This window comes from Typopeltis vanoorti, chromosome 24, assembly GCF_054136105.1.
Source record: "Typopeltis vanoorti isolate ZY-2024b chromosome 24, IOZ_Tvanoo_1.0, whole genome shotgun sequence".
Classification (NCBI taxonomy): domain Eukaryota; kingdom Metazoa; phylum Arthropoda; class Arachnida; order Uropygi; family Thelyphonidae; genus Typopeltis; species Typopeltis vanoorti.
In genome coordinates, this window is record NC_143572.1 from 20,168,087 (window position 1) to 20,185,324 (window position 17,238).

A 17,238-nucleotide genomic window follows, 5' to 3' on the forward strand; every position below is an offset into this window, starting at 1 on the left:
TAAGTGGTTGGTCTTTGGTAGAGCGGATAAGGGATGCCAACTTTTTATATGGTCTGTAACAAGAAGTAAGGTCATATTTTCTGAGGATATTGGTTATTTTCTCAGAGGTGCCCTGGATGTAGGGGATGGTGATAGATTTGGTGTAATCTTTATTGTGGAGGGGGGGAGGGGGGTTTGTGGTTTACTGGTTTTAGTATTTTTTGGATTTTTTTGGGATTATAGCCATTGGCTAAGAAAGTGTTGTGGGTGTGGTTTAGTTCGGTAGTTAGGGCCTTGTCATCTGAGCAGATTAATTTTGCCCTGTTATATAGTGTTTTAATAACCCCATATTGTTGTGAGGGGGATGGTGGGATTGCTGGTGGATGTATGGGTGGGTTTTCTGTAAACAGAGAAAACCAGAGATCCATCAAGCTGGCGGGTGATTAAAGTGTCTAGGAAGGGGAGAGAGTGTTGTTTTCCTCTTTTTTCTAAGGTGAACTGGACTCTGGGGTGTTGGTTGTTTAAGTGTGTTAGGAAGGGGGTGGAGTGAGTCTGAGCCATGTGGCCAAATAGCGAACACATCATCCACATAACGAAGCCAAATAGTGGGTTTTTGTGGGGCGGAGTTTAAGGCTTTCTCTTCAAAGGTTTCCATAAAGAAATTGGCCAAGGGTGGGGAAAGTGGTGAACCCATGGCTGTCCCCTCTATCTGTTTGTAGAACTTTCCTTGCCAAACGAAATAGCCTGAGTTCATTGTGAACTGAAATAGGGCTGAGATATCAGGAGGAAACTTGGCTTGGATGAGCTCTAGGGTTTCTTTGAGTGGGACATTAGTGAATAGGGAGGAGACATCAAAACTGACCATTATGTCAGTGTGTTGGAGTGAGAGGTTTTCTATGATAGAGTGTGGTACCTCATGTGGTACAATATGATAGAGTGTAGTACCTCAAAAGAACAAAATGTATGATCTGACAAATATCATATTTATTTGGAAGAAAACTGTTGACAAGATACTAGATAATATAAACTTAACTCAATTGTTATCACTAGACGTTTTATTGAAACATGTGACAGACATAGTAATGTATTTTAAAAGACACTTAACACATGAAAGGGAAATCAGAATTTAATATCGACTTCTCTATACTTCATTCATTGTAACATGAGCATCATTCAGGAAGAATGCAGAAGACTGGTTACAACATTCAAATAATGAAACACAAGAATGAGTATATGAATGAGTATATGGCAGGAGTAATTACCAAGAAATAACATTGCATTATTCATAAATTCAGCATATTCACACAGACATAGCATTTGCATCTATAGTGCTAAGCTGCTCAAAGAAAGCCATTCTCAGTTCAAATCTAGTCAAACTAGGAAATTTTTTCCAACCCTTTCTTTGAATGGTTCTCAAGTTAGTCAAACTTGGACAAGTGGGTTTTTTTCCCTCCCAGACACTCTGAGTTTTTCGTCCTGTAAAACACAAGAAAATCGACTGTAGAAGCCACACTATTTCAGTTGCTGGATATGATTTATTTATTCGTATGGGGTTTCCTCCCTTTTTCTCCCCCGTCCCTATTGGGGTGAGTTGAGCCCCCTCATGGGGGGGTTAAGTATTTATGACTATAGATTCGTGTATGTTCACGGGGCCGGTTTGCCTGCTTGCGGGATGAAAAACGCCAGATAAACTGGCAGAAAAAACCCTACTGCCCGCGCCCAAGACCAGCTAACTTGGCTATGGCTGAGGAAGATCCTCAAATTCCTCACATCTTTGACAGGAATCGAACTTGGGACACTCCTTCCCAGTCATATGGTTGCGAAGTGCACAGCCACTAGGCTAACTGCATGGACTGGATATGATTTATAATTAGTGATAGTCTTGAGCTAGCTATTGTTGATTGGCTACCAGTGTAGATTGAACTGTCCCCACAGTCTTCAAGATAAAAGCTAAAATGCCTTTGCCTACTTCCTTATAGGGAATAAAAGGCATTAGCGTACTTTTTTTTTTTTTTAATGGAGATTAATTACAAATATATTGATTTGCATGAGGATCACTATCAGTGCTTCTGCTAGACCCAATTTGTTAAAGAATGAAGGAACATGGAGACTGGAATCTTTCCTTTTATGCAGTTGCAAGAAGCCAGATAAAAAATGATACTATTAGGATCAAATGAAATGTGCATAGGATTTTTTTTAAAAAAAAGCATTTGTGCATATAATAAAAACTTATATAATTAAACAGTATAGTTCTTAATAATAATTTCCTAGATTTTTTGCACAGAAAGTCCATCATTAAGATTGAGATTGGTGCAATGCAGAAATGCTTTGGAACTTTTCAAAGAGCTTTAATATTTATGGGAACAGTTATGTAGTAATTTGCTTCATTTGAAAGAATCCTGTAGCTAGTATTATTAATCCCATGTTCTGCAAGCCTGATTTGTTCTGTTTCTTAGAGATAGCATAAGATTGATGTTCAGAAAGGTGAATAGATTCCGGGTGCAGTAGAGGAGGGAATTTTACCTTTTTCATACCACAGAGCTAATTAAATAGGCTTGAAAGTTGTGGAAACATTAAGTTTCTTTAGGGTATGAGAAATGTGCTCTGAAATGGCTTTAATATAGGAATGGCTATTCTGTGCAAGTGTCTATTATTTTCCCTTCTTCTAATAGAGGACAGACAAAAACAGTTGATAATCTTCTTTTTGGCAAACATAAGTTTTTGTGGTTAAGCAGTTCTATGGGTAGTTTTCAGTAATGAGACTACATTATGATGTAAATAAAGAGTTTAATAAAAATAAGCAATTAAAACCTGACAAGTTTTGTAAGTCATAAGACTTACATCATCAGGGACACTGGTACAGAAGTTTTACACAACAAAAGTTTATTAATAATTAATTACACATATTAGATGTTTTAATAACTTCACAACTACTACATATAATCGATAAACCAGAATAGAAATGGTAAATTTGTTACTGTATGAGTGCTGGAATGTTGCTAGTTGTTGCTATCATTGTTCTGTGGTGTCACAGGTGTTATATCCTAGATTAGTGGCAGTTAAATTTTTGATGAAAGCAGACCGTCCTTGATGTAAAATTAAGCCTTGATTTTTATTACATTGTTTAGTGATCCTAATAATTGTGAGGCTTCTTTAAATTTTCTTGTAAAACAATTACTATCATTATATGACATTTTTGTTTGTTGCCAAAGTACTTGATGGCCTGTAGTAATTGTGTGGAATGTAGACCTGATTTATGTTCTCTTTTTTTTGATGTCTTTTACATGTTCAGACATGTGGATCTCTCCCAACCTTCTTGTCAGGCTTACATAACAAATGCCACAAGAGTAATGAATCTCATAAATGCCTGGTTTTTTTCATGGGGTGATGTGGAGGTTTTGGTGGATGTAGGAATCTTGAGATTTTTTGTAAAGATAAAAAAGCCACTTTTAAGTTGTACTTGTGGAGCAATGCAGCCACTTTGTCTGTGACATTCTTGATGTAAGGCATTGTGATTGGATTCTTGAAATCTTGTTTAAGTAAGGCAGTTCCAAGAACTGTATTGAGAATTTTTTTGATCATCTTGGGTTCATAACTAATGAGTGAGAGATGAAAAGCCAAAAGGCTATTTTTTTCTGGCGAGGTTGATATAAGTTAAGGGGATAAAAATCCCTTATTGTTTTTCAGCCAGTAAGCGAAACTAAGATTGAACACTACGATCTGTAACGTTTCATGCCGACGAACTGTCAGCGTATCCAAGCGTAAGTGACCACTTGGTAGTGCCACACCACGGCAACTCGTTGCAAAGGTGAAGCAAGCTTCCTCACTGTTCTTGATATTTTCTCATAATGTAAAACACAGCTCTTAAGAGATGTAGTACTGTTTTACATTATGAGGAGAGGTCACTACCCAGACCGGTTTCAACCTTTTTTGAGGTCTCATCAGTGAGTAGCTAGACCTAGTTAATATCAGAGTTTAAGTGAAGAAAACTTACATACTTTTGCTAAACGATTGACCGAAAGGTGTGTCACTATATTACATTATAACATAGTATAACTAAGATGAAAAGCCAAAAGGCTATTTTTTTCTGGCGAGGTTGATATAAGTTAAGGGGATAAAAATCCCTTATTGTTTTTCAGCCAGTAAGCGAAACTAAGATCGAACACTACGATCTGTAACGTTTCATGCCGACGAACTGTCAGCGTATCCAAGCGTAAGTGACCACTTGGTAGTGCCACACCACGGCAACTCGTTGCAAAGGTGATGCAAGCTTCCTCACTGTTCTTGATATTTTCTCATAATGTAAAACACAGCTCTTAAGAGATGTAGTACTGTTTTACATTATGAGGAGAGGTCACTACCCAGACCGGTTTCAACCTTTTTTGAGGTCTCATCAGTGAGTAGCTAGACCTAGTTAATATCAGAGTTTAAGTGAAGAAAACTTACATACTTTTGCTAAACGATTGACCGAAAGGTGTGTCACTATATTACATTATAACATAGTATAACTAAGATGAAAAGCCAAAAGGCTATTTTTTTCTGGCGAGGTTGATATAAGTTAAGGGGATAAAAATCCCTTATTGTTTTTCAGCCAGTAAGCGAAACTAAGATCGAACACTACGATCTGTAACGCTTCATGCCGACAAACTGTCAGCGTATCCAAGCGTAAGTGACCACTTGGTAGTGCCACACCACGGCAACTCGTTGCAAAGGTGAAGCAAGCTTCCTCACTGTTCTTGATATTTTCTCATAATGTAAAACACAGCTCTTAAGAGATGTAGTACTGTTTTACATAATAGCCTTTTGGCTTTTCATCTTAGTTATACTATGTTATAATGTAATATAGTGACACACCTTTCGGTCAATCGTTTAGCAAAAGTTTAGACAAAATCTAAACTTGCTAAGATGTCTGAAGGTTCATTTATTTATATCCTTTATCTTTTCAAAATTGGAGATGTTAATGTCAGCTCTTTGCTTTATGCAGATGATGTTATACTTCTAAATAAATCCGCTACAAGTCTGCAAGATTCTCTGACTAAATTGAATAGCTGTTGTAATAGATATGGTATGAAGGTCAGCAATAAAAAGACAAAGACAATGAAAATAGGCAAAATCATTGAAAATGTCAACTGTGTTGTGAATGGAGAACCTGTGGAACAAGTAAAACATTTCAGCTACTTAGGCACGATTTTTACTGAAGATGGTAAATTAAATATAGAAATAGACAATAGAATCAGCAAAGCTGGTATGGTGGGAAGTCAATTGAATAAATTCATATGGAATAAGAAAGAAATTAGTCGGAACACTAAATTAGCTGTGTTTAAACCAAGACAGTGTTCAAACCAGTTTTAACTTATGGATCTGAGAGCTGGGTCAGAAGTAAAACACTTGATCAAAGACTAGAGACCGCAGATATGAGAGTCCTGAGAAAGATTAGAGGCGTGAACAGATGGCATCAATGGCAATATCATATTAAAAATGAGGATATTAGGAAAGAACTTGACATTGTCAGCATCCAGGAATGCGTTAGCAGTGCTAATCTCAGGTGGTATGGTCACTTAAATAGAATGGGAGAGGATAGATTAGCAAAACAAGTGTTCTCTGCCAGGTTGGCAGGAAAACGACCCAGAGGAAGACCAAGATATAGGTGGATTGATACGGTACAAAGTGCCTTAGACGATAGAAATATAAGATCTGATAATGTTGGAGTCTTGACAAGTAACAGACTGATTTGGAGGAAAATTGTAGATAGGAAGTTAGTAATGATGTAATTTTTTCATGTAGTACTGTCATATCCTGTACACCCCTTGAGGGTACATGGCAGGAATTTGATGATGATGATGATGATGATGATCTTTTCAATAAAATGCAAACTTTTTTTTTTTACAAATGATTCTGCTTTTCCTGTGTGGTGATATCAGGTTTGACAAATATTTTGCTAAGTTTGAGGTCGGAGAATCTCTCCCATCTACAACTGGCCACAATGGAATATCCTTTTTGTGTATTTTTGCTTTTTGCTGCACCATAAATTCTTGGAACTAGTGGATGTTTTGATGATAAAGATTTTTTTAATTCTTTTAATGACTTGATCAAAAAGTTACCAATTAGGTAACTTTTTGATCAAGTCATTGGTTTTATTATGTGTGTGACATGTGGGATCCTTGTCTAAAAAATAGGTATTGGAATCTTCTAATAAGCTGTTAATTTTTCTTGCATATTCTTCTGAATTCATAACTACTGTTGTATTTCTTTTGTCTGCCTTGATTATTACCATGTTTTTATCTCATATTAATTCTTTAAGGGCTACTAACTCCAATTTTGATATGTTTTTATGTGGTAATTTAGATTTTGGCAATAAGGCTGAAGTTTGTGTGTGGATGAGATCTGCAGAATCTCTAGGAAGATTGTGAATTCCTTTTTTCAATTTGTGCTATGATGTCTACTTTTGGAATGTTCTGTGCAGATAAGGCAAAATTAAAACTTCTCATTAGGAGATTTTTTCTGTGCTCGAAAGGACTTTGGAAGAAAGATTGATGAGAACTTTAGACTGATGTAGATGTTTTTCTTTTTCTTGTTGAAGCAAGTTAAACTTTCTTATCAAATTATATTTCTTTTTATTTACAACCGCCATGGCTTTGTTGGATATAAGTCTGTCAATGCTATCCTATATGTCGGACAGTAACAATGAAGCTAATTCACTATGTACAGTAAACGTATTTTGAGCTATCAAAGATAGCTCAAGACACATTTACTAATCTAGTGACTGCGATCCGTTCTCTTAACCTGCAATTAGCCACAAGGTTGATTATGGTGGGTAAAATGAAATAAATCATAAATATTGCTTTATTTTTATATTAATTATTAAAATTTTTATTCAGTCTTAATTTTCCATACAATTATTGCATCTTACTGAAGAATGTTCATTGCAATAAAAGCTCAGACATTTTCACACTTTGATCTTATTTTATGATCCTTCCATCTTGGACATGTTACACAGCAGTGTCAACAAATGTAATCATTGCGACTAGAACAAGAAAATATGCCCACAAGTACAAAATCGAAAAAAAAAAAAAAATCACTTGGAAAATACTCATGTAAGTAATTGCATGGGGTCAGAGAAAAATCATGATAACTCAAAAATGGTATGATGAATTTTTATTCAATTCGGTAAAGAGCAGTATGAGATGTAAAAGACACACCTACAAAAATTGGAAACACATAATTATATTCAGTAAAAAATGGTTACATGAAGACAATGATCAAAAACAAGAGGTCAAAATGAGATTGTGAAAGTGCCTCAAATAAGGAATGTGGTCATCTTTCACAGCGATACAGTGCTCACTCACAACTATATTTCATACTGTTTATAATGGTGTCCAGGAGCTAAGTTAGTAATCTACAGCTCCTGCAAAGTTCTAAGTTCCTTAAGATTTTAGGGAGGGGGGAGGTTGAGAGCAGCAACATGTCTACAAAAAGCAGACATGCTAAACAGTACTAAAGTCAGGTGAACGGGCTGGTCAATCCATACACATGATAGTCTCATCAAGAAGAGACTCTCATGTCCAAAGCATTGCTCAATGAGGACAAGTATTATCATCTTGTAGGATAAATGTTTCACCTATTGGACCCACATATAGACAAACATAGGAGATTAGTACCTTGTCTCTGTAAGTTGCAGCTTTCACGGTTCCACTAGGAAGAACACACAGTTCAGTGCAATCACCCAATCTCTCTGCCATTAGTGTCTCTGGTTTTCTCCAGATCAGAGCATGCCTGGTATTGTTTTGCAGAGAAATTGGGACTCATCTGTAAATAATACTCCCCCCCTCCCTCCCAAAAAAAAAACTGGTCTTAGTCAAGCTGATATGGAGTCTGGTCGACTAAAAACATTCTCTCCTGGGACATGAGAATAGGGGCATGCCGAGTACCTAGCACACAGACCAGCTTCTTGAAGTCTTCTGAACAGAGTGGAAGCAGATAACATTCCTGTGGCTGACATGAGGTCAGATTGTAGCTGATTCAGGGTAGTGCTCCTGTCTCGGCAAACAGATAATCTAAGATAATGGTCACCCACTGAAGCTCTTGGCCTTCCTTTACTGTATCTCCAAGATGCTGTTTGTGAATGTGTTGGAACTGGTTCCACAGTCTGTGAACCATGAAATGCCTCACATGCAACCATCTAGCTATCTATACCTATAGATATATGACCTATAGTCTTATGATGGCTTGTCACCTGAATTCATCATTAAATGATGTTTTAGTCATATCCAACAATTATGCTATCACAAAATGGAAAACCACTTCAAACCTGCTTTTATGCCAAGGTTTATTCGTATATACTGTTGAAAATGCCACTCACTGTATATCATAACCAGACTCAGTTTCACTTTTTTACATAATATACCTGACTTTCATATGCCCCTCCCTCCGAATTACAACAATTTTTCTTTATGTTCCTTAATTTATGGAAACCAGTGTACAGGAGCCGATATTAAATTCTAATTGCCACTGTTTTTTAAAATGTATTACTACGTATTATTATCATGGCATCCTGCACAATCCTTGAAGGTACTGGCTGGATGATGATTAAGTTCTTCTCCACTTGCCATCAACAGCATGCAAATGTATGCCTTATATAGCAGTACAGGTACCATGACTATGATGACAGAAATATACATATCAGTACGTTTCTTTTAAAAGAAGGGGTGTCCCAACATAACATGTTGAAATATTCCAACATATTGTATATATCTATCTTCTGAAATGTTCAGGTGGAATAAATACTCATTAATTTGGACTGCGACAGCTATTTATATCAGAAGTTTTTTCTTATGAGAAAAGTCTAAGTACTATATGATGGAATTATATGAGATATATATATATATATATATATATATATATATATATATATCTCAAGATCTAGCAGAAGCACAAAAATGAATTTAAGATTGATATTTATTTTAAAAAAAGTTGACCATAGAACTTGCACCATTACAGGTAATAATGTGAATGTTAGGGTCTGCCATACTCTCTCCTGAAAAGTTGATTCATTGACAGCTTGGAAAATATCAGTTGGAAGGATGGAGACAGGTTGCATATCTGCCCTTTAAAAATTTTGGGCTGAAGGAGCTCTGCTTGCTTCCTTACAGAATAAGTGGTGTTAGAGGATTTATTAATCTTCACTGATGGCCTTGTTCTAATAATAGATCAACAGAAATATTCCTCAATTTGCAAGAAAGGAAGGTAATAGTAATTCGTAGGAAAAGGAAGATAAAGTGATTAGTAATTATGATTGGTATTATAGAGGAAACAGCTACAGCCCCAAGAAGACTAGCATATTAAAATTGTTATTTGCATGTATTCTCTCAATTTGTCTGTTTCATAGGGATAAAATTTCAAATTTCTGGAAAAATAAACCCTTATCACTTCTATATGAGATCAGTGTTTATCTTTACTTGAAAAGTCTTATAAATATTCCTTGCATCCTATGTGTGTAATTTGACCTTAGGTCTTTCCAACTCATTCTTGTGTCTGTGCTACTACAGAAAGGCATCTAATAGTTACATCCACAATTATAATTAAGATAGTCAATATTGAAAACTAATTTTATTTCTTTAATACATCTATTTTTATAATCTTCAAATCTTTAATGATTAAAATATACAAATGCAACATTAAATCAAAGCAAACAATCAGTATTTTGTAATCCTCACCTTCGTGCCCACTGACCAGCTCGAACCACCCCACTTCCATGTATGAGCAACAAAAGCCTGTCATTATTAGTAAGGGCATCATCGCTAAGAAAAATAAATGTTTGGGGTTCTGCTGAAGTGGCATCCACCTAGACAATAGCAATTAATGTTATTTCTTTTATAACCTACAAGTTTTAAAGCAAGCTGAATGTTAAAAATACTACACTGGTTAACAAATTAACATCCCCTCCCCCTGTTGTTGTTGTAGCTGAAATTCAGGTGATGCATTTTAAGGTGATGAATCCAAATTTACATATAAAATATTCCATCCTCCTGTAAGGATCCCCCCCCCCCCCAGATAAGTACACTTTTCATAGGCTTTTGGAATATTTTATTGGTCAGTATTAGAAGTAATAATAATAATACGGCAATTTAATTTAGTATCACTTAGTAATCCTTCTGTAGCTGTTGTGACTCAAGCCATTTAGTGGTACTTTGAAAATGAATGGAGGCATGATCTGAACATGACCAAACCTATCTTGCATATTAGACTACAACACAAAACAAACTGTTTAACTGCATAACACTTGTAACACTTGTAAAGTGTTTACAAGTGTTATGCAGATACACAACATTGTGTATGCAATAAGGATATTTCATACTTTTGTATATAGGTGTAAACTTTGCCAGCCTGATTGGTTGAGTGGGCAATGTATCCACACTCCAATCAACATGTTGCAGGTTCAAATCCCATCACAAGCATGGATATTTGTGATTGTCTTTAGGTGGCAGATGAATGTCATTATCTGGGAATGAGACCACCATCTCACTTACTAAAGGCCTGAAGTAGCTTGAGAAGTTCAGTATTTGGTCTCTAGAGCAGACTTTCCAGGCTAGGTAAAAAAAAAAATAAATAAATAAAAATAAAGGGGTGCTTAAGGGTCAAAGCTGTATAACTGAGAGGAGACCTCCATATAGCCTTTAAAGGAATGCAGAGAACCGAACAGGGCTTCTAACCTAATGTCCATAATGTCCAATCCTTACCTTCTTGTGGTGCACCCTGTTGGGTATCTACCTGGATACTGAACGAACGAGGATGGGCTGGCAATTTGGGATTTAGCCGACCAAATTGTATTCTTATTGGTTAAACCAAAATACAAAATGATGGTACAACATGACAAAATTTCATGCCGGCTGGGACGTCACTCGGTTAAACAAGGCCCCTGTTGTTTTTGTCAGGGAACCAGGGCAAACAGCGAAAAGTCAGCTACTGGAACAAATCTGAAAACAAATCCCAACTTAACATCACCAGAGTTAAAGATCGGTACTCAACATAAGAAGCCTGAATGGCAAAGAAATGGAGTTTAGCTAAGGAATTAGATAAGTACCAGATCGACATAATAGGGGTGGCTGAAACAAAAAAGACAAAAACTGGTGAGATTTTTCTGAGCAATAAATACAAAATGTTATATGTAAATACAAAATGTTATATGGCAATGACAATCAAGGAAAAGAAGAAGTAGTCATAGTTTTCAACACTAAATATGAGGCTAATCTTCTTGAATGGCAGGCAGTCTCAAGTAGAGTGATGTGGGCAAATATCAGAATGGGGAACTGGACAATGAGACTTATTTGTGCCTATTGTCCCACAGAAGGTTCTACTAAGGTAGAAGTGGAGGAATTTTTTCAGGCATTAGAGAAAGCAACTGACACAATGAAAAAGGAAAAGTTGGTCCTTGTTGGGGATCTAAATAGCAAAGTAGGAAATGATTGTCAGACATACAAAAATATTTTGGGAAAATTTGGAGAAAAGAGCAAAGGCTAATAATAATGGCAAATACTTGTTGGATTTCTGCTTATCATGTGGACTAGTTATTACTAACACCATGTTCCAACATAAAAATGTGCACAAATTCACATGGAGAGAAGAGGCAAGGAATAAGAAAAGTCTCATTGACTATGTTATTGTTGATAGTGATGTTTTCTCCCTGGTGCAGGACACCAGAGTGTACAGAGGATTTGAAATTGGAAGTGATCACTATTTAGTCTTGAGCAGGATAAAACTGAATTTCATATTGAGAAGAATAACATGTAAGAAAGTTTTAAAGCAAATAAAAGTTGAGCAGCTCTCAGATGTGAACTGTAGACTAAAATACACAAAGATTATTGAAGAAAAAATGAAACAGTTTGAAAACAAGAACTAAGCCATGGAGATTCAGTGGCAAGTCTTAAAGAAAACCCTGATTGATTCAGCCAGAGAGGCATGTGGTGAGGTTGTCTGCAAGGATAGAAAAATCAGAACTCCATGGTGGACACAGGAAGTCAAAGAGACAGTGAAGGAAAAGAAGAAAGCGTATCAAAAGTTCCTGGCAAATAAGTCAGCTTGTGCTCTTAGAGAATACAGAGACAAATGTAAGAAAGCTAAACACTGTGTAAAACTGGCTAAACAAAAGTCATGGGAGCACTTTGACAAGAACATAGAAAACAAATATCAAGAAGGTGACAAAATATTCTGGAGGTTGTTGAAGAAGCTCAAAACTGGAAGAAAGAGTACCATAAAAGCACTTTTTCCTCCATTTCGTCCTGTAAAAGGACTTAGAGATGATAAAGGTGACATGAAAACAGGAGAAAAAGATATCCTTGAAGTATGGAGTAATTACTTCGAAAAATTGCTAAATGAAACAAGCAGTGATAGCACAGTGGTAAAAAATACTCAACAGGCATACAGTCAGGAATACATATCCATACTTGAAGTAGAAAAATTTGGAAAAAAGATGTCAAAGGCTTGAAATATGGAAAGGCAGCAGGAGTAGATGATATTTGACCAGAAATGCTGAAGTATGGTGGTATAAACATCTTACAGTGGCTGCACTGCATAGTTCAGAAAGCCTGGACAGAGGGAGGAATTCCCAATGATTGGAGTAAGCTCTAATAGTACCCATATATAAAAATGGAAATAAAATTGAATGTGAGAATTACAAAGGTATTTCCCTACTGAGTGTTCCTGGCAAGTTCTATGCAAGTATACTTGAGAAACGGTTATGAAGAATTGTGGAAGAAAAGCTTGTTGAAGAACAAGCCGGATTCAGGCCAAATAGAGGCTGTCAGGATCAGATCTTCACTTTACGACAAATAGTGAAGAAAGCATGGGAATACAACAAAGATCTGTATTTAAGTTTTGTAGATCTGGAAAAGGCATATGACAAGGTGCCAAGAGAAAAGTTATTCAATACGCTACAGTTATATGGTGTCAATGGGGCATTATATCAAGCAATACTTAGTCTTTATTTAAATTGCAAGTCAGCAGTTAGAATTGAAGGAAGTAGTACAGGAAGATGGTGTTTAATGTTAAATCTGGTGTGAGACAAGGATGTACATTATCTCCTCTGTTATTCATTATCTATATGGATCACATTATGAAGGAAAGCGGTATTAAACATGATATCAAAATTGGAGATGTTAATGTCAGCTCTTTGCTTTTGCTTTATGCGGATGATGTTATACTTCTAAATAAATCTGCTACAAGTCTTCAAGATTCCCTGACTAAGTTGAATAACTGTTGTAATAGATATGGTATGAAGGTCAGCAATAAAAAGACAAAGACAATGAAAATAGGCCGAATCGTTGAAAATGTCAACTGTGTTGTGAACGGGGAACCCATGGAACAAGTAAAACATTTCAGCTACTTAGGCACGATTTTTAGTGAAGATGGTAAATTAAATAGGGAAATAGACAATAGAATCAACAAAGCTGGTATGGTAGGAAGTCAATTGAATAAATTCATATGGAATAAGAGAGAAATTAGTCAGAACACTAAATTAGTTGTATACAAGAAAGTGCTCAAACCAGTTTTAACTTATGGATCTGAGAGCTGGGTCAGAAGTAAAATACTTGACCAAAGACTACAGACCGCAGATATGAGAGTCCTGAGAAAGATTAGAGGCGTGAACAGATGGCATCAATGGCAATATCATATTAAAAACGAGGATATTAGGAAAGAACTTGACATTGTCAGCATCCAGGAATGCATTAGCAGAGCTAACCTCAGGTAATATGATCACTTAAACAGAATGGGCAAGGAAAGATCAGCAAAACAAGTGTTCTCTGCCAGGTTTGCAGGAAAATGACCCAGAAGAAGACCAAGATATAGGTGGTTTGATACAGTACAAAGTGCCTTAGACGATAGAAATATAAGATCTGATAATGTTGTCGTTTTGACAAGTAACAGACTGATTTGGAGGAAAATTGTAAATAGGAAGTTAGTAATGATGTAAATTTTTCATGTAGTACTATCATATCCTGTACACCCCTTGAGTGTAGATGGCAGGAATTTGATGATGATAAAAGGTAACAAAATTAATTAGTCTGCCCACAGTATTATGTATTATAGGTTTACAACTTTCCATGGGTGGAAGACACATACAATAAATAAACAAATAAATAAAGGGGTGGAACCAAGATAAAAATGTAAGTCCTTCATTATTGCTTCACATATGTAAAGTTTAGAGAAAAGGACGGCTTGTGGAGTGCCCATGATTTTAAACAAACTAAAAGATCATACAACAGATCATTATTTCTGTATAAGTAATCTATCTGTATTTTCTATAAAAAAACATTTAATTTTAATATCACATGCAAACTTAGAATCTGACATAAGGCTAGTGTCTCACTCATGAGACCTTCCAGAATCTGATCTACCATGACTGTACGATAATGTTGTACTGATAAATAAACCTTCTGGTGTGGAACAAGTTCTGTCATCAGACAAAAGCATTTGTGGAGTTGTCAACTAATCTCATATGGGAAAAATAAAATAAAATAAATGATTATGTTAGAGATTTGAATTTATCTAGATGACAATCTGAAGTTCCTGAATCTCATAATCAATAACAGAACTTATTTGGCCAAGGACAATTTTCTTATTTAATACAAATACAGTAAAATACACAAGGATTAATTCTGAATGTTTATATTCATTTTTTAAATTCATTTTTTCCAAATTAATTTTTTTTAAAAATTTTCTATTTAAAGTATATTCCAAGTTTATTCTGGCATACTTTAACTAAAAATGATGGTAAAACATGACAAAATTTCATGCTGGATGGGGCATCGCTTGGTTAAACAAGGCCCCCCATTGTTTTTGCCAGGGAAACAGGGCAAACAGCGAAAAGTCAGCTACTGGAACAAATCTGAAAACACACCCCAACTCAACATCACCAAAATAGGGAAATAGACAACAGAATCAACAAAGCTGGTATGGTAGGAAGTCAACTGAATAAATTGATCTTCAATAAGATTTTGCTTGCATAAGATATTCAATGGGGTGCTTAAGGGTCAAAGCTGTATAACTGAGAGGAGACCTCCACACAGCCTTTAAAGGAATTCGGAGAACCGACCAGGGCTTCTGACCTAATGCCCAATCCTCACCTTCTCGTGGTGCACCCTGTTGGGTATCTACTTGGATACTGAACGGACGAGGATGGGCTGGGAATTTGAGATTTACCCGACCAAATTGTATTCTTATTGGTTAAACAAAAAAATATTGAATGATGGTACAACATGACAAAATTTCATGCCAGCTGGGGCGTCGCCCGGTTAAACAAGGCCCCCGTTGTTTTCGCCAGGGAACCAGGGCGAACAGCGAAAAGTCAGCTACTGGAACAAATCTGAAAATAAACCCCAACTCAACATCACCAGAGTTAAAGATCGGTACTATTAACGTAAGAAGCCTGAATGGCAAACAAATGGAGCTAGCTGAGGAATTAGATAAGTACCAGATCGACATAATAGGGGTGGCTGAAACAAAAAAGACCAAAACTGGTGAGATCTTTCTGAGCAATAAATACAAAATGTTATATTCAGGCAATGACAATCAAGGAAAAGAAGGAGTAGCCATGGTATTCAACACAAAATACGAGGCTAATCTTCTTGAATGGCAGTCAGTCTCAAGTAGAGTAATGTGGGCAAATATGAGAATGGGGAACTGGACAATGAGACATATTTGTGCCTATGGTCCCACGGAAGGTTCTACTAAGGTAGAAGTGGAAGAATTTTTTGAGGCTTTAGAAAAGGCAACTGACACAATGAAAATGAAAAGTTGGTCCTTGTTGGGGATCTAAATAGCAGAATAGGAAATGATTGTGAGACATACAAAAATATTTTGGGAAAATTTGGAGAAAAGAGCAAAGCTAATAATAATGGCAAATATCTGTTGGATTTCTGCTCAGGACATGATCTGGTTATTACTAACACCATGTTCCAACATAAAAATGTGCACAAATTCACATGGAGAGAAGAGGCAAGGAATAAGAAAAGTCTCATTGACTATGTTATTGTTGATAGTGATGTTTTCTCCCTGGTGCAGGACACCAGAGTGTATAGAGGATTTGAAATTGGAAGTGATCACTATTTAGTCTTGAGCAGAATAAAATTGAATTTCATATTGAAAAGAATAACATGTAAGAAAGTTTTAAAGCGAATAAAAGTTGAGCAGCTCTCAGATGTGAGCTGTAGACTAAAATACACAAAGATTATTGAAGAAAAAATGGAAGAGTTTGAGAACAGGAATCAAATCTTGGAGATTCAATGGCAAACTCTGAAGAAAACATTGATTGATTCTGCCAGAGAGGCATGCAGTGAGGTTGTCTGTAAGGATAAAAAAATTAGAACTCCCTAGTGGACACAGGAAGTTAAAGAAGCAGTGAAGGAAAAGAAGAAAGCATACCAAAAGTTCCTGTCAAATAAGTCAGCTTGTGCTCTTAGAGAATATAGAGACAAATGCAAGAATGCTAAACACTGTGTAAAACTAGCTAAACAAAAGTCATGGGAGGACTTTGGCAAGAATACAGAAAATAAATATCAAGAACGTGGCAAAATATTCTGGAGGTTGTTGAAGAAGCTTAAGAATGGAGGAAAGAGTGCTGTAAAAGGAATTAGAGATGATAAAGGTTACATGAAAACAGAAGAAAAAGATATCCTTGAAGTATGGAGTAATTACTTTGAAAAACTGCTAAATGAAACATGCAGTGATGACAGCACAGTGGTAAAAAACGCTGACCAGGCATGCAGTCAGGAATACATATCCATACTTGAAGTAGAAAAAGCCATCAAAGGCTTGAAATGTGGAAAGGCAGCAGGAGTAGATGATATTCAACCAGAAATGCTGAAGTATGGTGGTATAAGAGTCTTACAGTGGCTGCACTGCATAGTTCAGAAAGACTGGACAGAGGGACGAATTCCCGATGATTGGAGTAGAGCTCTCATAGTACCCATATATAAAAAGGGAAATAAAACTGCATGTGAGAATTACAGAGGTATTTCCCTACTGAGTGTTCCTGGCAAGATCTATGCAAATATACTTGAGAAACGGTTGAGAAGAATTGTGGAAGAAAAGCTTGGTGAAGAAAAAGCTGGATTCAGTCCAAATAGAGGCTGTCAGGATCAGATCTTCACTTTACGACAAATAGTCGAGAAAGCATGGGAATATAACAAAGATATGTATTTGAGTTTTGTAGATCTGGAAAAGGCATATGACAAGGTGCCAAGAGAGAAGCTATTCAATACGCTG

The 17,238-nt window shown here is 36.2% G+C and overlaps 1 protein-coding gene across 4 annotated transcripts in view; it reads right to left on the reverse strand.

The window, feature by feature from the left end:
• Positions 1-17,238, reverse strand: part of LOC150092978 (cotranscriptional regulator ARB2A homolog) — a 216,902-nt gene that overhangs the window by 130,929 nt on the left and 68,735 nt on the right. For all 4 annotated transcript variants that reach the window (XM_090413574.1, XM_090413573.1, XM_090413572.1 and 1 more), the window contains exon 6: positions 9,693-9,820. In XM_090413574.1, the coding sequence (XP_090269700.1) occupies positions 9,693-9,820 (128 nt within the window). The remainder of the gene's footprint in view (positions 1-9,692; positions 9,821-17,238) is intronic.